This window comes from Eptatretus burgeri, chromosome 10, assembly GCF_056783735.1.
Source record: "Eptatretus burgeri isolate ZD-2024b chromosome 10, Ebu_testis_v1, whole genome shotgun sequence".
NCBI classification, from domain to species: domain Eukaryota; kingdom Metazoa; phylum Chordata; class Myxini; order Myxiniformes; family Myxinidae; genus Eptatretus; species Eptatretus burgeri.
The window spans coordinates 51,997,198-52,013,347 of record NC_140970.1 but is presented as its reverse complement, the minus strand read 5'-3'; the positions used below and the strand labels follow the sequence as shown (position 1 = coordinate 52,013,347).

The window sequence follows — 16,150 nt, the reverse complement described above, 5'->3', positions numbered from 1 at the left end:
GAACGGCCAGTAAAAAGTTGCTATATTGTGTACTATGCTGCATCGGAGTTTAGGTTACCACTGTGAGTTTGACTTTTGAATAAACTAAAGTTTAGCTTCATCTGCCTGCCGGTGCAGATCGATCAAGTAATGAACCTTGGGGTCTTGTGACAATAATGAAGGATATCATTTTGATCCGATTAAAAATCCCACATTGTTTTTTGAATGGAGTCAATGCTATGGTGTAATGGGAAATAGAGGAGTCAATTATGATTGTAATCTTTACTGTATTGCAGTTTGTTCACCAAACCAATTGGATTCCCATGAACTCCATGGGAATTTTTTTTTTTAACTTTGTCTCTGTATCTTTTCTCTTCCATCTCAGCAAGCCAAGGTAGATGAGGAGAGGCATAAAGTGGGTGCAGGGGAAAATGACACCAGCAATTCTCCACCACAGTCCTCTCGACGCCCACGCATCAAGAAGAGTGCATATTTCAGTGATGAAGAAGAACTCAGCAGTTAAGCTGCAGGCTCACTGGTATTGCCAAGGAAGCTGAATGTACATACACAATCTTACCTTAAGGACTGGGACAATGCACCCAAGCTTTTAAATGAACGTTCTCGAACCTGCAAGTGCATATTTTCTCATGCTGCAAAGCAGCACGCGTTTTGCAAAGGTTATGCAATCGATATTGAAACTTGTAATAAAGATATCATGTGGTAAAGAGCTGACTGACATTCCACATTACATGGTTATTTGGTAAAGCGTTTTTGTTCCTCCGCAGACTAAGTCGTGAACGCCATCATGTTTTTGGGTTGTCCATCCGTCTGTGATAGGTTTTTGTTACCGCGATAATTTAAGAATGGCTGAAGGGAACCAAGTCAAACTTGGTACAAGTAAGGATAAACGGTTTAGATTAAGGGGTAAACAGGTCAAAAGGTCCCATCAGCACAGTAAAAAATTTTTTGCTGTGCTAACTTGTGAACTAGTGATGGAATTTTGACCAAACTTGAGGAGTGTATATATTATGATGCAAAGATGAACTGAATAGATTTCAGCAAAGATCAGAGATCATGTCAGGTTAAAAAAGTGATATTTGAGAACAGCTGAAAGGATTTAAATCAAACTTGGTGCAAGTATGATGAGTTTTTTTTGAGGGGGGAGAGGTGGGTGGAGGGGGGGAAGGGGAGAGGAGGGGTGGGTTTAAGTACTCAGAACCAAAAAGTTTTTTTAAAGCTTAGTGATTCGAAATACTGCAACGTTTATGGAAAGGAGTGTTAAATGCCTTTTTTTGTATTGTCGTTATAAATGTCATATCTTCGTATGTATTTGACATTATAAATGTCAGGCTGACTATTTGTACAGTTAACTTTTGAATTAATCGAGCAATCCAACATTTTGTAAACATTCTTTGCACTTTTACCTTTTTGGGTTGCAGCACAATAGCCTGCCTTCCTTACCCTAGTCTGATAAAGCCAAAACTAAAACACAGGGCACTGGCCTGTCTACTTAAATTGTATCATTGCTATGAACGAGGAAGTGCTAGATCCAGACATATGCCGCCTACTGCTTCTGCAACAGTGCACTTTTACCATACAAGTGCTGAATTTAAACTTTCAAAGAACATTTCTTACCCTAAAATATATTACACACTGAAAAAGATCCTCTTCAAGTGGAAGCTTCACATAAGCAGGTATTTTAATTTTACTTATTCACATTGGCAGCGGTACAGGAAGCCTCTTGTACATTCCATTTACCATCCCTTGCTTTGTAATTGATCGATGATATTTACCTCTGCAGCTGAAGGTGGACAAAGGTTGTTTTCACCCCCGTCTGTCTGTTAGACGGATTCAGACATTTGGTGGATGGGTTGAGGCGTTTGACAAGGACCAATTGATTAGATTTTGGTGAAGATCCGGATCCGAGAATTGAAGTGATTCTTCAGCATTGGACCAAAAATGGTATCTCAAAAAGTTATGGATGGATTCGGATGAAACGTGGTGGACTCGTTGGGTGTGTGACAAGGACGAATCGATTCGATTTTGGTGAAGATCCGGATACGATAATTTTTTTTTTTCCTCACCATTGAGAGTTGGGACCAGAAACGAATTGTAGCATGATATTTTTAAAAGTTGTAGACAGAATCGGACAAAATTTGGATGAGCTGGGAAGGTGACAAGAATGAGCAGATTAGATTTTTGTGGTTCAGGGAGACGAATACAAATCCGGCCTTTCAGTGGGATCCAAAACGTAAACTGTTCAGCCTGGTGGAGGCATGCACTCGACCAAGTGCTGTTCTTGTGAAGGAAAAAAAAAAACCTGCTGTTTGCAAAAAAAATTCCTTCTTCCTTTTGTCCATATGTTTTGTTCCAAATGTAGCTCATCTGTGAACATTATTTGTTCGTAAAATAATCAGACAGAATATGATGATGCTGTGGTGTAAAGGTTGCCGCTTTCCTGTTCAGTTCTTCTGAGAACCTCGAGGCTTTTAAGCTAATTTTCTAACGTCTTAACCATCAGGCAGAAATCATTTGTAACATGATGCATACCTTTCTCCAGCACAGTGCCAATCCCATTTTGCATCCTTCCCCTCCTCCTTACATCTGTCCCTTCAACCTGCATACCCTGTTCTGTTCTCCTTCCCAACCTCACTAAAATAACCAAAAAAGTCACAGAAAGCAGCTTTTAAAAAATCTACACCATATACATTTTTATTACGGCAGACAAAAACATTAATTTTTCACTATTACAATTAAGAGTAATGTATCCCAAATAACTGTGTGTGTGCAGTATCAGTAACACTTACTGTGAAAGTGACTATTAATCCAGAGGCATCACAATTGCTGCTGGAAAAAAGAAATAATCATGAAAATATGACCATTAAGGTTAGGGTGAGAATTGTATTGATGAAACAACATGAGGGTAGTTTGCCAATTATCAGTGATGTCACTCTCCAGAAACCAATGATATCGTTTTACTGGCAGAAGTCGTATGGTAAATATTCCTGGAAGCAGTTAAATATACACGAGCAAGCTGAAAATGGTGGCACTGGCAATGGCTGGCAAGAACCATGTTGTCAATGTTTGTGCATGCGAAAGAACCTCAAACCAATGTTCAAAATACCAGAGAGTGGTTAGCATAACTTGCTGGTAGATATTAAGTATTAATCCTCGTCATTAGCTGTTCATTTTTGGGCAAAGTCCTCATGAGCAGGTGGATTTCATCTTGTGTAATTTGATGTTTGGTTAATTATTGTAAATGAGTGCACTCATTCACTTAATTGGCAGTTTGGGAAAGCTGTTTTTGTAACGTGCATTGTCATCTCCCCATCTGCTATGTCTTTTGGTGTAGACTCAATAAATTCGTGACAATTGATTCAGAGGTTTTTGCATTTGGACAAACCACTTTCTTTTTCCCCCTTGAGAAGCTTGCTTTAAAATGCCTTCCTTCACCAAAGCACGATTAGCATTTTGCACATTGATTCCAAACCTGGTATTGTTTTATATATTTGCTACAATGTAAAGTGCTCTGCAATAGCTTCCCCATACAAATAGTGCTGTATATGTAAAATGCATGTTGTTATAATCATTACTATTCATTTGACATTCCTATGGCTTTTTATGATGCCGATGCTGCAGGCACATATGAGCAGATGAAATGGATAGAAAAGCAAAAGATGATCTCAGCAGTTTGCATCCCCAATCTACTAAATAACCAGGCGGTTATATTTTGTGCCTGGTGGGTAAAAGTCAGGCCTTGCCCTGGCCAGCAGTGGCTCCGGCCTTTCCTCCTCATAATCATAATCATCTTCAGCCTCGTCCAGTGCCGGGGCCATGCCGTGATGCCAAGAGCATAATGTGGGCAGGTGAGGCTGGGGTAAACAGGCAAAGTTGCGAGCCTGATATCCATCCTTATGCTCGTTCTGAACAAGATCAGTCCACAGGCACTCGTCATCAGCAAAGACAGAACATGGCAAGGAGAAGCATGTCATAATCTGGGGTGGAAGAAAAAGATAAATGTTTAGTAAAAATAAGTAATCTGTATTATTGATGGGACCAGAGGCAGTGGTGGTAGTGATATGGGGCAGAAGAGGCTGGGAAAGTTAGGGTGAAATATACAAGGATGGGGTGCATGAGAGTCTGATTCATGGAAATGGCAGACCAGGCTTGGTTTACCCTGCAGCTGCAGCCAAGCTGATAGTATTTGAGTACATTTTGCTGCTGAGCTGGGATCAGTTCTGCCCAGGGCCTGACCAAGTCACAGAGTCCGATATGAACTTTGTCTCCATTCAGCCGCCCTGGAAGACAATATGCGCAGTGTTGCTTTTTTTTTAAAATCTGACCAAAAACGCTGTGGCAATGTGTTTCTGTGACGACTGCTTCCCCAGATAAGTTGAGCTAGCCTACCATTTCTTGTGATATTCATGGTTTCTATATTTGTACCTGTGAGCAAGTATTCCGTGTCTTCCATCAGCTCAACACCACACATGAAATCCGAGGGAGGTGAATAAACATGCTTGAGACTGGAAACCTTGTCTGCACCTTTGATAATCTGTCGGTGGTAGGAGAGGGAATCCATCAAAGAAAATGCAGTAGCATGGGTAAACATCCACATCATTGTGGATTTGATCTGTTTTTTTTTTCTGTTTCATAAAGGTGACACATAAAAGCTACACGTTTAGCATTGGCAGGGTTACAGTATTTTTAGAGAACTGAGAACTTTGAAGTCCTTTGATCTTCAAGACAAACAATGAGTGAGGGAGGAGCAACAGAGACAGTTAATTGGAGCATTAGTGGGAAGAGTACGAGAGTAGGCAAAAGGAAAGGAGCTGGCAAGCTGTGGGGAGGGTTAACAGAGGGTAAAAGCAAGTATGGAAGGGTTTTCAGCCTGAGATACAGAAATGTCCTGAGCACCAAAAATGTGCAAAGTGGCAGGTGATGCTTCGGGGAAGCACTAAAGGTGTTGGCAAAATGTAATACAATGCAATATAGTTGCACAGTCTAAGAGGCGGAAATGACCATTGAGACTAAACCACCAGTGTCTTTCAATACCATCCGTGACTGAGCATGCACTGTTGTGCACCTTGCCTGAACTGTCTTGAATCCCCAAAGGTTCAACTATCTGGGAATGCTTCAGACTGTCTTATCTCTTCCACATTTCCCTCTATTCTCTAACTGCCACATCCCTTAATTGTCTCTCTTCCTGTTCTACTCGATTTACATTTCAGCCAGCTCACAAATCAGGTGGGTCAGTAAGCAAGCCTTCTGGAGGCGGTTCAATCCTACCATTCCCTCCAGATACAAGTTGGCAGTGCACCACTTTCTCATGTCATCCCCTATCCTGCCCACTTGTTTTTTTTTAACCCCTATTCACCCTCTTCTCCTTGCAGCTTGGTTTACTCCTCTGTTTGTTCATTCCCTTGCTTGTGTGTACCTGTTTCTCCACCACTGTCAATATGTTGCTTTTTACCCCCTATTATCTTGTGCTTCCTAAAGCCTTAATTTGTATAAAACAATAATATAAAATAATTTTAAAATGCCAGTCTACATTTCCTGTTTGTGGCTTCAGCTTCAACTCTCAACCACACGGATTAGCTTTTTTTTTAACCCAATTAGGCAATACAACGAGCTGCAGTCAGTCTGGTTGAGTTTTAACAAAGCGATCTGATGTCAACCTATTCCCTTTGTCTTCTCCAATCGATTCATCTTTCCTGATTGTTGAGAGTTTCCTCTTTTCTTCAGAAAATTATTTATTTATTCAAGTTCTCTGCCTCGTTCTGTCATTCTCAAGTCACCTCATTCAAAATATTTTTGAAAAACTTTTCATCTTTTCAAGAAGAGAAAAATTCAAGGAAACTATGCTGATATGGTATTCTGCATTAGTGCATAACATTATAAACTTGCACACAATGCTTTCAAACATTTCACCACCCCCCCAAAAAACCTCCCAAATGTGATACAAACAATGCTCAAGCATTACTGATTTCATGACATCAAACCCTTTGTTTGGGGGAATTTGTTTCAGTGTGAATATCTATACATCTTGACTTTTATGTAAACGTGGAGGCTGCATAAGGTCAATTTGCGTATTAGTTGCACTATAAACTAGATATCTGTGATCGCCAAGGGTGAGCCCCCTCCGGCGCCGGCAATCTAATGATGGCTATACTATTTTGGGACCGCCATATGACCTTGACCTTCAACATTTATGCATTGTGTAAATTAAGAAAATAGGTCCTCATCTACAATCTATCTATAAAACTCCATCTTCAAAATCACAGGGAAATTATTAAAGTTATGACCAAAAAGGTGTTTTTTGTTAAATAGGTCGCAATCTGAAAAAAGTAGGTCAAGGACACTAATCAAATATCAGATGCACAACTTCAGTGCAGGTCCAGTACTATGATGCAAGAACATCTTGTAAGGACAAGCTGTCTGAGATTCCACATTGGCAAAAAGGTTGTTTTGTTTTTTTTCAGACTGCCATTTGACCTTTAACCTGGAAGGAAGGGTACAATATAAATCAAGCACAAATATGACTTGCTCTAGGTTGTCTATAGAGGTCAATTTAGTTAGTTACGGTTGGACAAACCTTTGTGGAGTCAACGGTGAAAAAAAGAAAGTTGTCAACTTCACATAGAGCACTGAAAGTCCCAGCTGGCTCTGAGATACAGCTCAGACATTGGCAGTGAAAGAAAGGGGGGGTGGTTTCGCACTTTGAGGGGTCTAAAACTCTGATACTATTAAATTAAGGGCACTAATTATAGAAACAAACCCCACAACAGGTATAAGCCTCCCCCTATTGGCCTATCCTATGGAGGGAGGCTTAATGCCAGGAAACATCATTCCACAGTCCATCCATCTCACATCACCTTTTTCTTTCACTACGGCTCAGGTAAATCAAATATATATATATATATATATATATATATATATATATATATATATATATATATATATATATATATATATGTGTGTAGATGTACATTATGAGTTGAAGGTCGAGTGCTCTTTGAAGGATGTCATGATAGACAAGGATTTTGATGAAAAATTCTGTTCGCAGCAATAAGCAGAGAACTGCTTCGGTATTATTATTAGAGATATTATTGTGCATTTTAACAAGTAAAATCCATGTCAATTGCACATCAAATGGCCTCTATTTACAAACCAGGGCTATTTCATGTTGTGGTTCTATTCAGAAGTCCATAAAAGAGCAAGAGCTGACATCTTCATACCTTGACATCTTCAAGGTCATAACGAGCAATCTGTAGTGGCGTTGCATAAAGATGCGTCTCGGGGATGTCTTCTAAGTTTCTTGACAGAACCCGTGCTCTGAACGCTGCACACCACAACATAATGCAATGCTCAGCCAACCACCCAGCCACTAAGCAAAGAAATTATAGCCATCTGGGCCCTGGCTGTCTAGCCAGTGTTGATGACTGACCCAAGAAACCATTCTGTGCTTCCCAGCCCTGTCGTTTCTTCCAAACAAGGAGTCTTTGTTTTTCATCTCTGGCAAACAGAATCAGCCAGGCTATAAATTCCCAATGCCCTTCCAAATTTGAGATCCTTGTTGTGCACTTCAGCTTTCGATACATCTGTTAATTTAATTATAGCTATTATACAATGCAATTAGCAAACAGCAATAACAAAGTGATTAGCAGGAACTGTGGAGTGCAAGTGACATCATTATTCACTCACATTAGTGTTGTGGAGATGATTTGCTCGAGGAAGAGGTGGTTAAAGTTTGTTTGTTTTTTTGAATGATAAACAGTTTTACGAATGATACATCATTGAAGCACCACAAAAGGCAAAAACATTTCCACATGGTGGGAGCATCGTAAGCTTCCATGTCGAAATTTCAACGACAGCTTTGCAATAACTCGTGCCGAAGTTTGAGTTACTCACTTCCTGAGTAAGCCTTGCCTTGCTCACAGAGTGGGGGAAGGGGGTCCATGAATCTATCTACCCTTGTTTAAAAAAAAAAAAATCCAACGTGTTTCATTGAATAGCTGTTTCGGTGGGGAAACGACGCTGTGTTTTTGCTTCAATTTGTATCTTGCTCACTGTGCAAACCACCCTGGAAAAATGTCATCACACCATTTTAAAGCCTTTATCCCTGAGCAGGGGTCAGCTTTTTGTGGGCTCCAATCATGGTACCCTTTCTTGTGGTGATGTTTTTACAGCCGGATGCCCTTCCTGACGCCAACCCTTTAGTCGCCTTCGACATGCAGCGATAATTACCAGTATACTGGTGCTCATTTTGCCGACCTTAGAAGGATGACAGGCTGAGTCAACCCCCTTGATGTTAATTCAGTGGACAGCGGGGCTCAAACTCAAAACCCTGAGGATTCCAAGCCACCACCCTAACCACTAAGCCAACACCAGGCTTCCTGTAAAAATGTACAACCCTTTATTTATCAAGGGATGAAATAAACAGGATGTTAATTTGAGGTGTGCTAACCACTACCGGAGCCAAGAAAAAGCTGAAGTTTCCAATGTTACCTCGTCGTCGGAGCTAAAGGAGGGCGTTAACCCCTTCATCCTCTTTTTGTGCGAACCAAACGTCAGCTTCTTGCTTCCCACGTCATTTCGCATCACTCCATGAATGTCCTGTCGATTTCGTCCATCGTTCTACCTGTCTGCCGATGCGCATCGACAGGGGCTTTCACCAGGGACACTAGTTCTTCATTCATAAACGTTGAATTAAAAAGAATTGCACGAGTCCTGTCTGTGCTGAATATTTCACTTAAAGCATGTTAATAGTACCTATCAATGTCAAATTTCTCATCCAATCAACAAACGCAAGGCTCGAGGATACCTCAAGTTGTGGTTCCTCAAGGCTTGAGGATACCTCAAGGCTTGAAGATACCCCACGCTGTCGTTCCTCAAGGCTTGAGGATACCCCACGCTGTCGTTCCTCAAGGCTTGAGGATACCTCACGCTGTCGTTCAAGGCTTGAGGATACCCCACGCTGTCGTTCAAGGCTTGAGGATACCCCACGCTGTCGTTCAAGGCTTGAGGATACCCCACGCTGTCGTTCAAGGCTTGAGGATACCTCACGCTGTAGTACCTCAAGGCTTGAGGATGGTACTACAGCCATATTATTGCTTTTTACAATTTCAAAGGAACTCTGAATGAATAAAAATCAAAATCGAGAAGTAGGCCTTGTGGTAAAATCTTACATAAACACAGACAGGTAAGGGGTGCTTCATTGAGAAAAGGGAGGATGACAGGAAAGATAAAGGATCGGGAAATGCATGGGCAGAATGAAGCTAGAACTAAAAGGGTTTGGGGAGGAAATAGGAGTACAGCAAGGTACGGAGCAAATAAAAACAAGGGTAATGGAAGGTCTGCCATTATGGTCTTCCAAAATCATTGATGGCCCCTAAAGAGGTATGGGCAGGAGCATTTTCAGGCAGATTCACCACGAGTTTCACGTTGACAAAGCAATCAGCAACACATCTTGCAGATCATTTATCATACGAAAATACACAATTTGGTGTCTGTCTGACTTGTCTTTTATTTATTTATTTTTACCTCGTCACCAAAGGTGGACGAACGTTATGTTATCACCTGTCTGTCTGTCTGTCTGTCCATCTGTCTGTGAGCAGGATATCTCAAAAAAGTTGTGGACGGATTCAAATGAAATTTGGAGGACAGGTTTGGGCGTGTGACAAAGACGAACCGATTCGATTTTGGTGAAGATCCGGATCCGGCTTTTCGGTGGGATACAAAAACGTAACATGTTCAGCCTGGCGGAGGGAGGTACGTGCTCCACCGAGAAGAGCACACACATCGACCAGGCTGAATAGTTTACATTTTGTATCCCACCGATTGACCGGATCCAGATCTTCACCAAAATCGAATGACGAATCAGTTCGTCCTCATCACACACTCAACCTGTCCACCAAGTTTTGTCCGAATCCATCCACAACTTTTTGAGATATCCTGCTCACAGACAGACAGGTGTGAATACATCAAGTCCGTCCACCTAATCGGTGGCGGAGGTGAAAATCCATCATCAGGGTACCAGAGGAGGGTCCCCTTAGCTTCGGACGTACCTAAGTCCGAGGTACAGAAAGCCTGCTGAGGGTGCGCCGGGGCACATGAGCAGGCGTCGGCCGGAGAATTCAGTAAGCATGTGGCCAACAAAAACGGGATGGCCCAGAGTATCGCGTCCATGCCGATGAAATACCGTCGCTGTGCCCAACTGGCCAAACGCACGAGCCGAGACCGAGGAATGCACTGAGGGGAAATGTGGGGCTGTAGGATGGAGGAAGACGGTGTTCGGTAGATAAGGAATCAAACGGAAACAGTGGTGCTCAGAGAGGGGAGCATTAAATGGAGAGTAATAGAACGCTGACTGCTCTTCTTCTTCGCATTGCTATGTTTGCAGTGCAGTTTTTGCCACGCCCATCCAGCTCTCTTCACTACTAACAACTTCGTGCTTTCTCTCACACACACTCTCTCCTCTCACACTCACACCCTCACTCTCCTTCTCCTTCTCACACCCTCACTCTCACTCTCACTCTCTCCCCTCTTTCCCCCTCCTCTTCTTATTCTTGTCAGTGAAGCGACGTGTGGTATTTGCTTGTACAGTACAGTATTTAACTCGAGGGGGAGCACTCGGGAGAGTGCAAAACCTCCGCCGCCAATTCTGCTGGGTCACTCAAGTGAACCTTATATCTTATTCATTATGTATGATGTCAACAGTGCTGACAGAGTTATAGTTCTTTTCTCCATTTTTTTTGGGGGGGGGGGTTGGAAATCACTTAAAACATGTAGAAATGCAAAAAAAAAAAAAGAAATCGAAATTTTGTTGAAAAAAAAAATTGCAAAAATTTTTTTTTTCTTCTAAATTTTTTTTTGGGGGGGGGGTTGGAAATCACTGAAAACATGTGGAAATGCAGAAAAAAACATTTCTCTAACAATTTTTTTTGGGGGGGAGGGGGACAAAGTCCAAAATCTAATGGCATGATCCTTGGACCATACCTAAACCCCCACCCCCCCCCCACCAAGTTTCGTCGAAATCCGTTGAGGAGTTTTTCCGTAATACTGTTCACAAACAAACAAACAGAAAGGGGTGAAAACAATAACCTCCGATCTTCGATGGCGGAGGTTAATAAATACTTGTCGACACCTCCTCCACGCTGTCGTTCCTCAAGGCTTGAGGATACCCCATGCTGTAGTTCCTCAAGGCTTGAGGATACCCCACGCTGTCGTTCCTCAAGGCTTGAGTACCTTGAGTACATCGCAAAAAAGGGAAGAAAATATCCCCCCCCTCCTTCCCCACATTAAATTGACACTGTAATGAGTGAATTTAGCTAAATAATCTCCACGAATTAAATAAATTCTAAACTTATCAGCTATTGAAATGAAACACCATTCATGGCATTTTAATTGTTGGGGAGTTGCAAGATTACAAACTTGGGGATAATGTTTCTTCACACGAGGAAAATGCAGGACGGCCAACTCCAGTCAAGAGGGGTTCATACATCGATCGTCGTGTTGAATACGAAACACGTACAGAACTTTTCTTTGGGACAGGGTTAATCCCATAGGCCAGCGGTAAACCTCGATAAAGGGCTATATTTTAGGAGTTTAATCAACCGGCTTGACACAAAGCTACAACAGTTCTCATATGAAAGATGGTGATCTCAGTAACACATTTAGCCCTGTTGTCCTCGTATTTTGGTGTGCGGCCCATGAAATATTCACCCGTCTGAATATTTGGACCATTTCAGAAAATCACATAATTTCCCATAAACTACAAGACAAAGAGCCCTCTTCCTACACGTTTGGTATTGAAATGTGTCGATTGGACAGGAGAATAATGTAGTATCACAACCACATCATTATATGTTAGGGTTAGGGATGCTAAGAGCAGCGGTGGCATTGTTGGCCTAACGAGAAAGGAGTCTGCACTACTTCGGTGGACAATCACACGACAAAGCTTGGGAGAATATGCATCTGTCATACGATCCAGAAGTGGGACCATCCACAAGGACGACATGGGTCATGAACAAATGCGCCCTGCAGATCTGAACCATGATGAACAGCATGTACAGCGATTGATTTGTCATGTTGAAGACAATATGACACATCCGGTTCTGGACCACTGATCGTCCAGATGAACATCTTGTGAATATATCAAGTGGTGTCATCGCTTCCAAGGATATTCAGAAGCCCTTGTTGTCTGTCCATGACCTGAGGAAAAGACAGATGGAAGAGGACATCACAGAATCTCTTTGCACTGGGGGGCAGAGAAGCATGTACCAGCCAATCCCAAAATCCAAACTCAAAACATTTTGGATTTCCAAAAAGAAAACAAAAAACCTGATTTTGGGTCAGAAAGCATTGGTTGCAATAAACCCGGAAATGGTTTTCCACCGTGCTTTGCAATTGACTCAAGTCCGCCCTGACCTGAACATGAAGCACGTCCTGAGCTATCCCATTACGTCTGTTCCGACATCTATCTTTCATGAAGATGGAGCTCCACGGAAGAACACCAAAGCAGAACTAGTGCATATTCTCGAGGGCCTAGTCGATGAAGAGCACAAAAACACTGCCAGTGATAACCAACATCGCAGCGTGTACATCAGGGATGCTATGGCTGAACTCCATATCCTGGGTGGAAATGGTGGTATGTTTGGTAACTTGGTGCAGTGTTACCTAAACCAGTTGCTTCATTGCATCAAAACACACCACACCCTCAGACGTCTTCGACCAATATGATGATGTCAATTCTGTGAAGACAGAGGAAAGAACGAGATGCCTTGCTGTTGCTGGTGGATCCCGAAGCTACCAAGTCATTGCTGGATGCCCAGTACCACAATGGACAAAATTCATGGCTCTATCATCAAACAAATCCACCTTGACACACTTCATCTGTAGTCACGTCACGCAACATGCACCAGCAGCAAAAGAACTTTCAGATCACCAATAAAAGCGGATCTATTTGGCTGGTGGCTTCTCTGATGGTTAGTTTACAGCATGCCTTTCATCTGCAGGAATGAATCATGACAGTCAACTCGCATCAATGCAGGAAGAGGCAGATTCTCGGATATTTCTTCATGTGAAGCATGCCGATGATGAGTTCAGACAGAACAATGTGCGTGGGTCCATTACAATCAAATCAGCAGACACTGATGTGCTTGTCTTAGCAGTCCACTACTTTCCGCAGTTGCGGGACACTGCCGAAATATGGATAGAGAAAAGAACATCAGCAGGATGCAAGCTTATCCTGGTCCATCAGATATGTTACAGCTTGCTTCCAGAAATGTGTACCCGGCTTACTGCGTTTCATGCCCTGACAGGATGTGACTCTGTATCAGCATTCTTCGGCTATGGTAAAAAGCAAGCAAGGAAAGCTATGAAGACACTGCATCTTCAGAATAATGGTCCACACCTCGAAGTCCTCGCCACTGACGATCTCCAGGAGGCAGTGGCTGCTTCAAGACATTTCGTCAGTGTCATGTATGATTCTCAAGGGAAATATATGGATGCACACACAAATTTGAATGATCTTCGGGAGAAACTCGCAGCGACCAAAGATGTCCCAGTGCATAAGTTGCCTCCATCCGAACCAGCTTTTCTCAAACATGTGAAGAGATCCGTTCACCAAACCCGAGTATGGATGAATGCCCACCTGGCAAATCCAGAAATTCCCACACCAGAGGGTCGTGGATGGTACAGAGGAGAAGGTGTGCTGCATCCTACATTGTTTGATGGACCCACATCAGCGGAGATGTTAGATGGTCTTGTGTGTTCATGCCGTGGTGGTGAACCACGTACCAACAGCTGAGGCTGCTCACAAGACAGTTTGCCTTGCACTAACAAGTGCATGTGCACCACCAGTGACAGGCAGTGTGGCACTGAACTGTCACATGGTGACCAAAATGACACGGACACTGATGGCTGAACATATCGAGGACACTCGTTCAAAATATGTTTTAGTTCATTTGTAGTAGAACAATGTGTGTTGGTGTAACATATAGTTATCACATCACTTGTCCAAACTTCAGTCACTATATCGTATAATTTGCTCGTAGAAATTTGTTTCAAAATATTCTCATTATATTGATATTAGTGGGCAACTTAGCATAACAATTGTGCATTTTGTGAGGAAAGCACCAAATTTGGCACACTAGTAGCCTATCATATTATGAACAGATTTGGATATTGGGCCATCTCAAATTCAGCCGCTGATGGCTGTGGCAGCCATTTTCCACTGCCATCAAAAATTTTGAGATGGCCCAATATCCTACAACAGTTCTCATATGAAAGATGGTGATCTCAGATCTCAGTCTCAGATTTTTTTTTTGACACAGTCTGGCACCCTGCACTACTCACCAAACTCTCTTCCCATGGTATTCAAGGCCATCTCCACTCATGGCTCGCAGACTTCCTCTCCTGTCGCAGTCAACGTGTGGCCCTAAATGGAGTTCTTTCATCCCCTCTTCCTGTGCAGGCTGGAGTTCCTCAAGGTAGCGTTCTGGGCCCTGTTCTTTTTCTGGTTTTCATCAATGATCTCTCCGACTCTCTGGAAAATCCTCTATTTCTCTTTGCCGACGACTCCACCCTCTGCCGTACCATCTGTCATCCCTCAGACCGGCAAGCAGCAGCTTCTTCGCTCACTGCAGATCTGGATAAAATCACAAACTGGTCCAACACGTGGAACATGTCTTTCAATCCAGACAAATCTCACACTCTCACTATGTCTCTTCGAAAGGACCGTTTAGAAAAACCCCCCATCCACTTTCTCAACAATCCTCTGGAAGAAGTCTTTTCTTTCAAGCTTCTGGGTCTCACTATCTGCCATGACCTTTCCTGGGAAAGTCACATTTCCAACCTTGCCTCAAAAGCCAGTCGCCGACTGGGAATCCTCCGTCGTGCAAAGTCCTTCCTCGGCCCTCTTGAGCTCCTGACCACTTACAAAGCTTTTGTCCGTAGCCTGATGGAGTACTGCTCTCCCCTCTGGGCCGGTGCTCCTGCCTCCCACCTTTCTCGGCTTCACGCTGTCGAAACCAGGGCATTTAAGATCATCGGCATCTCCCGCAATGAAGCTGAGTCTTTGGGCCTCTCTCTCTCAATCACCGCAGGTTGGTCGGTGGTCTTTCTGTCTTCTACCGACTCCTCTCAAGCCTTGTTCCCCCTGCTCTCTCTGCGATTTGTCCCCACCACATTTCCACAGGGCGCTCAAGGTCCGCCAACAACCCCCTTCTGGTAAAACTACCAAAATCACGAATCACTGCTCATCTTCACTCTTTCATTCCTCTTTTTTCCTGCCTTTGGAATAAACTTCCTCACTCTATTCTTTCCCATTCTTCCCTCCAGGCTTTCAAAACAGCTGTTCACCACCACCTCTTATCTTCCCCCATCCAAATCCTCGATCTTTTCTACCCCCGATAATCCACCCAAGCCCACTTCCTTCAATTCCCCTGCTTTCCTTCCTGAAAGTCCCTGTAATGTCCATCTTCTCTTCGCCATGTTCCCCGTCCCATCCCCATCCCTCTCCCTTCCACAGTTCACCTAATGTGTCTGTTCCCCACTGTTTTGTCCCTTCCACTCCCGCCCCTCTTGTCTCATGCCCCCTTGCTGTGAGTTTTGTGTTTGCTCTCATACGAGCCTCGACAAGGTATACAAAAAAAAAATCCAAATCTGTTCATAATATGATAGGCTACTCGTGTGCCAAATTTGGTGCTTTCCTCACAAAATGCACAATTGTTATGCTATATTTAGCGAAGTTGCCCCACTATATGGTAAACTGAACACATAAAATAAAGAAAAAAAATATGACAATTGGCAGATGTTTGTTTCTGTAGTTGATGATTTTCGAATCATCAATGTACACGCTGCGATTTTGAATGTACACACTGCGATTTCGAAGTTAGCGGTCTGGAAATTGCGTCTTTTTTCTATTAAAAACACTAAAATGTACATATATTTATCTCGAAGTATTCAATTAAGTAACTAGTAGTATTCCCCTGTTCATTCTGCACATTTCAATACCAATCATGTAAAAATAGGGCGCATTGCTTTGTAGTTATGGCTAATTCACTGATTTTCGGAAATGGTCAAAATTTTCGAATGGGGTATCCTTCAGGTGTGAATATTTCATGGGCCGCACACCAAAAAATGAGGATAACAGAGCAAAATGAGTTACTGA

At 42.8% G+C, this 16,150-nt stretch overlaps 2 protein-coding genes across 10 annotated transcripts in view; one reads left to right on the top strand and one right to left on the bottom strand.

The window, feature by feature from the left end:
* Positions 1-3,355, top strand: part of ZCRB1 (zinc finger CCHC-type and RNA binding motif containing 1) — a 49,931-nt gene extending 46,576 nt beyond the window's left edge. For all 9 annotated transcript variants that reach the window (XM_085898337.1, XM_085898338.1, XM_085898342.1 and 6 more), the window contains one exon: positions 365-3,355. In XM_085898337.1, coding sequence (XP_085754463.1) covers positions 365-502 — 138 coding nt within the window. In that variant the 3' untranslated portion in view covers positions 503-3,355. The remainder of the gene's footprint in view (positions 1-364) is intronic.
* On the bottom strand, positions 2,664-10,481 carry LOC147018564 (metalloproteinase inhibitor 2-like). The gene is made up of 5 exons (XM_085898336.1): positions 10,044-10,481; positions 7,215-7,318; positions 4,423-4,531; positions 4,156-4,277; positions 2,664-3,974 (listed from the first exon to the last, which is right to left on the bottom strand). Exons 1-5 carry the CDS (start codon positions 10,162-10,164, stop codon positions 3,687-3,689), a joined length of 744 nt encoding a protein of 247 aa, XP_085754462.1. The 5' UTR covers positions 10,165-10,481; the 3' UTR covers positions 2,664-3,686.
* Positions 10,482-16,150: the final 5,669 nt, after the last annotated feature.

Excerpts from the sequence above, each read along its gene's own strand:
- LOC147018564 (XM_085898336.1), bottom strand. The coding sequence starts at position 10,164 with ATGGACGCGATACTCTGGGCCATCCCGTTTTTGTTGGCCACATGCTTA. Across the intron at positions 7,319-10,043 it reads TTTCTGTACCTCGGACTTAG|CGTTCAGAGCACGGGTTCTG; the intron begins GTACGTCCGAAG and ends TGTGGTGTGCAG. Across the intron at positions 4,278-4,422 it reads CACGGAATACTTGCTCACAG|GGCGGCTGAATGGAGACAAA; the intron begins GTACAAATATAG and ends ATTGTCTTCCAG.